At 41.2% G+C, this 5,125-nt stretch overlaps 1 protein-coding gene across 1 annotated transcript in view; it reads left to right on the top strand.

The window, feature by feature from the left end:
* The window catches only part of LOC106013608, a gene marked incomplete at its 3' end in the record, with an annotated part of 8,854 nt that extends 4,337 nt beyond the window's left edge, over positions 1-4,517 (top strand). Inside the window, 2 exon segments of the mRNA XM_035973189.1 lie at positions 1,443-1,528; positions 4,303-4,517. Of these exon segments, the coding sequence (XP_035829082.1) occupies positions 1,452-1,528; positions 4,303-4,517 (292 nt within the window).
* Positions 4,518-5,125: the final 608 nt, after the last annotated feature.

Below are 5,125 nucleotides of genomic sequence, written 5' to 3'. Positions count from 1 at the left end.
AGAGAGAGAGAGAGAGAGAGAGAGAGAGAGAGATCAAAAGAGAATCAAGAACGTCTCTTGTGTTTCGCCCGTTTGGCTAGAAAATTGACAGACTCCACGAATCATTGACCTTGGACCGGTCAATTCCCCGATGCTGCGTGCGTTCGTTCCTCCATTGGTATCACTTGAGCCTAATCCTTCTCACATTCAGCTGTTGCTGTGTGCACTTTGTTCATATATTTAACAGTTGGTGTGTGATTGGTTCCTACATATTCTAGTAACGGTTGATGTGTGTAGTTTCTACATTTTAACTTAACGGTTGATGTGTCTTGTGCCAGTTCCTACATTTAACGGTTCATATGTGTCTTGTTCCAGTTCCTACATTTAACGGTTCATATGTGTCTTGTGCCAGTTCCTACATTTAACGGTTCATATGTGTCTTGTGCCAGTTCCTACATTAAACGGTTCATATGTGTCTTGTTCCAGTTTCTACATTTAACGGTTAATGTGTGTCTAGTTCCTACATTTAACGGTTAACGTGTGTTTGCTTCCTACATTTAACAGCTAATGTGTATTTGGTTCCTACATTTAACAGTTAATGTTTATTCGGTTCCCGTTGATGGTTTGTTTTGTTCCTAATCTAACAGTTAATGTGTGTTTGGTTCCTACATTTAACGGTTAATGTAAGTTTGCTTCCTATATGTAACAGTTAATGAGCATTTGGTTCCTAGATTTAACAATTAATGTGTATTTGGCTCCTATATTTAACGGTTAATATGAGTTTGCTTCCTATATTTAACAGTTAATGTGTCTTTGGTTCCTACATTTGACAGTTAATGTGTATTTGACTCCTATTAGGCTATTTAACTGTTAATGTGTATTTGGTTCCCGTTGATAGTTTGTTTGGTTCCTAATCTAACAGTTAATGTGTGTTTGGCTCCTACATTTAACAGTTAATGTGTGTTTGGTTCCTACATTTAACAGTTAATGTGTGTTTGGTTCCCGTTGATGGTTTGTTGGGTTCCTAATCTAACAGTTAATGTGTGTTTGGTTCATATATATTATATTAACGGTTGATGTGTACCTAGAGTCTACTACTCCTACATTTATCGGTTGATGTGTTGTGTGTCAAGTGTCTACTAATCCTGCACGTAACGGTTGCAGTATCTGCCAGCATCCATGTCTCTTCCTTCATTCATTTCTTCATTTCTTCCTTCCTATATTCATAGGGCAAATCGAAGACTCTCATCGTTGATTATGCTGTCTGTTCATTTGTTTTCTTGCTTGTTTGGTTGTTGTTGCTATTTATTTGGTGTGTGTGTGTTTTTGTTTGGGGAGTAGTTAGTTTGTTTTGTTATTTGTTTGTTTGTTTGTTTAATTGTAAGTTTGTTTGTTTGTTTGTGGATCACTCTGCTGTTAAGATGAAAACCTTCAGCCCCCTGTGGCTCTCACTTCCCTCACAGTTTGCTGACATGGACAAAGAAAACTTCCAGAGGCAGTGGGAGAGGTTCAAACCAGCAGTCATGCGAAACAGGGCTGTACTCATCAGGTATTTCAACTTCCCTGTGCTATTTTTAGCTTTTGTGGTTTCCTATAAGTAGGTCAAGGTCAGGAAGAATGTGTTTGGAGATAGGCCAGACGGTCAGTAAAAGAACGTATAGAGATAGGCCCATAGAGAGGCACCACGTTGAGAGCATGACATTGACAAACTGTTTCCATGTCCGTACGAAGCCCAGAAAGGATTGGGGTTTTTTTGTTGTTCTTTTTTGTGAGGGGGGGGGGGTTGTTTTTTGTTAGGGGATTTTTTGTAAAGTGTTTTACGGCGCTCGCAACAGCATACGGTCATATGAGCGTGCGGGACACATTAAACTTTTTTAGCTGTAGGAAATTTTGAATTTTGCCCGGGTGGTGGCCGAAGCCTACTCTAATCGATTTTAGACCCCCGAGGGATCTTTAACGTGCGCAACTTGCACACGGGCCCTTCGAGATTTTTCGCCCTTGTCCCAGAAGGCTAGGTGTAGATCTTTCCTACCAAAAGATCAGGTGTGTGGCTGAAAGACAGCAGTAAGAAGGAGCCAAGAAGTAGCAGTAGAAAGGCTGCAGAAAGAGTCAGGAGCATTCAGGAGGGAGGAAAAAATTGTTTCATTCTTTGTATTTTAACAATTATGCCTATCTTATGTATTTTTTCTCTCTTTTTTTTTCCTTCAATATTTAGAATTTGAATTTCGTCAAAAAAATTCTGGAGCACATGAAATCGATATCTATTGTCTCCAAGTGCACCTCCAAATCGGCCGAGTGTTGTTTTTAACGTTGGTAATAAATATTAATGTTTAGTTACTTGAAACTACAGGAAAATTATTGTTAGCAATCAATCTCTTGGGCGCCGCCTGTCTTGTCTTGTGAAAGAACTGCCCCTGGGAAAGAGAAAGAGAAAGAGAAGGAGAAAGAGAAGGAGAAGGACAAAGAGAACGAGAAGGTGAAGGAGAAAGAGAAAGAGAAGGAGAAGGAGAATGACAAAGAGGACGAGAAGGAGAAGGAGAAAGAGAAAGAGAAGGAGAAGGAGAAGGACAAAGAGGACGAGAAGGAGAAGGAGAAGGAGAAAGAGGACGAGAAGGAGAAGGAGAAGGACAAAGAGGAAGAGAAGGAGAAGGAGAAGGAGAAAGAGAAAGAGAAGGAGAAGGACAAAGAGAACGAGAAGGAGAAGGAGAAACAGAAACAGAAACAGAAAGAGAAGGAGAAAGAGATGACCTGTGGGTTTGACAAAAACAAGCTGCAGGCGGCCTAAATGTCACGTGATTTGACTCTGTATGACGTAACAGACCGGCTTCCGTTATCATAATCTGGTTGAGCAATCTGATATTATTCATTGATACATAGGGCCTAAAATAATATTATTTTTATACGGCACTCAATAAATTATATCATCGGAATCACGCGATGTCGTTCCTCTTGACGTAACGGACATGGTTCGTTGTCATTTATACTTGGTCGAGAAATCCGATATTTGATGGTCCTGGTGTTTCTTGATCGGTTTTGGTTTCGGTTGTTGTTGTTTTTTTTGTCGTTTTGTTTTTTCTAGGGGGTGTTTGTTTGTTGGTTGGTTTGTTGGTTTGTTTTTCTTTTTCCTTAAAAGACCCAGGAACGTTGTTTTTGGTTTTGGGTTTTGGGGTTTTTGGGGGGGATTTTTTGGTACCTTACCTGACAATGGTTATGCTCTAGATCTACGTCTTTCCCATTAATTCCCACGTAGTGCACGTGCGGTTAGAGGGCCCCACAAGTTGGTCCTTTTTTCCCTTCCCCTTAACAATGTCAGTGGCGTAGCGGTTAAGCACTTCGCTGTCGCACTCAGGAGATCCGAATTCGATACCCGAGTGGAGAAGATTTTCTATTGAGTATCTCGGTCATTCTGCTTGGATGTTGTATCCTTCTCAGGCCGGTTAGTCCTGACAGGCTGGGTCGGAAGCCCGCCTCCTAAAATATCTAAATTGTGTTGATGGGGGCGTAAAAACGTCTACATTTAAAAAGTTAATTTACCGTATTGTATCTGTTCTCTTGTAACATGAGGTGTCGGGGGGGGGGGGGATACAAGTAATTGTCGAACGTTTGGCCTTTTGGATCCGATCGGATCGTCAAATTATGCCTTTGAAGTGTCTCTCAGGCTCTATCGATCCATCCTTTTCTTCTCCTTCTTCTCTTTGCCTTGACTCAAAGAAGACACCGCATTGGTCGCTTGGTAATAAAGTAATTGTTCTTATTCCTCTTAGTGAACAGCCCACCTTGACTTCTTTCCGTTCTTTCTCCTTTGATTTCTTTTCTGTCTGTAACATTCTCAAACTTCATAACGCAGTATTCGGGAAATATTTGTGAGGCAGCGTGGTGGAATCAGGCTCTCGTCAAAATAATCAGAATGAAGAAAGTTGCATTTTTTCGCAGGTTTGTGAATTTTTATCAAATTTTTGTTTTTTGGCTCAACACCGTTCATGCCCATTAAAGAACTCATTTCTGTGTGGATTTTTCTGAAAATCGTTAATTAAAGGCACGAAACATGTAAATTTTCAGTTACCACGGACTTTTAAGCTAAGGAAATAACAAATCTTTGGCAGCCATTTTCTCACTAATTTTATCTCTGAAAAAAGGTCACCCCCAACTCCTTCTTTCGCAAATATCTCGACTTGTATTCAAGATAAATGGATATTTTTTCATCCAAATAAAGACAAGTGAACAAGCTGATACCAATAACTCTACATGGCCAAAAATTGACGAGAGCCTGATTCCACCACGCTGCCTCACAATTTTGTTTTTGTTTTTGTTTTCCTCTCTAAGCTGCCTGGTCGTGGGCCTAGGTCTGATCGGGCTCGCTGTGACCTACTCAGGGGGCGCTACAGACCACCCGGTGACGTCACACTGCGAGACGCCACAGGGCCCGTCTCCTCGCAACACCGACTCGTGTCCATGGCAACTGGTGCTCTCTGACCTGTCCCATAGGCTGCGCCTGCTGGAGATGGCCTTCAAGGAGCAGGTCATAGCGAGAGAAGTGAGTGGCATCATCATCATCATCATCATCATCATCATCATCATCATCATCATCATCATCATCATCATCATCATCATCATCAGGTCATAGCTAGAGAGGTGAATGACATCATCATCATCATCATCATCATCATCATCATCATCATCATCATCATCAACAACAACAACAACATCAGGTTATAGCGAGAAAGGTGAGTGCATCATCATCATCATCATCATCATCATCATCATCATCATCATCATCATCATCATCATCATCATTAACAACAATAACAACAACGACGACGACAACAACAACAACAACAACAGCAACACGCATGCAAGCAAGCGTTCTTACTATGAAGTTTGATCAGTGCTGGTAGTGTATGAAATCAACATGATGTTCTGACCACAATCCTGAACCTACCCATACCATTAACATTTAACGTGCAGACTTCCGGGCTGTCTCTCGGCACAAAGTAAATCGTAACTCTAGAAAAAGTAACAATGTAGAGTGTGTTACCTACAAAAGTAACCGTGTCATAACCGGGGGCTCTCGTGGCCTAGAGGTTAAGGTGTTGGCCTCTCATTCAAAGGTCCTGGGTTCGAATCCGGGTAGCGACCGAAAAATTTT

Source organism: Aplysia californica, unplaced genomic scaffold (genome assembly GCF_000002075.1).
Source record: "Aplysia californica isolate F4 #8 unplaced genomic scaffold, AplCal3.0 scaffold01053, whole genome shotgun sequence".
Lineage (NCBI taxonomy): Eukaryota > Metazoa > Mollusca > Gastropoda > Aplysiida > Aplysiidae > Aplysia > Aplysia californica.
The sequence above is the reverse complement of the archived record's forward strand: the minus strand, read 5'-3'. Positions and strand labels throughout refer to the sequence as shown.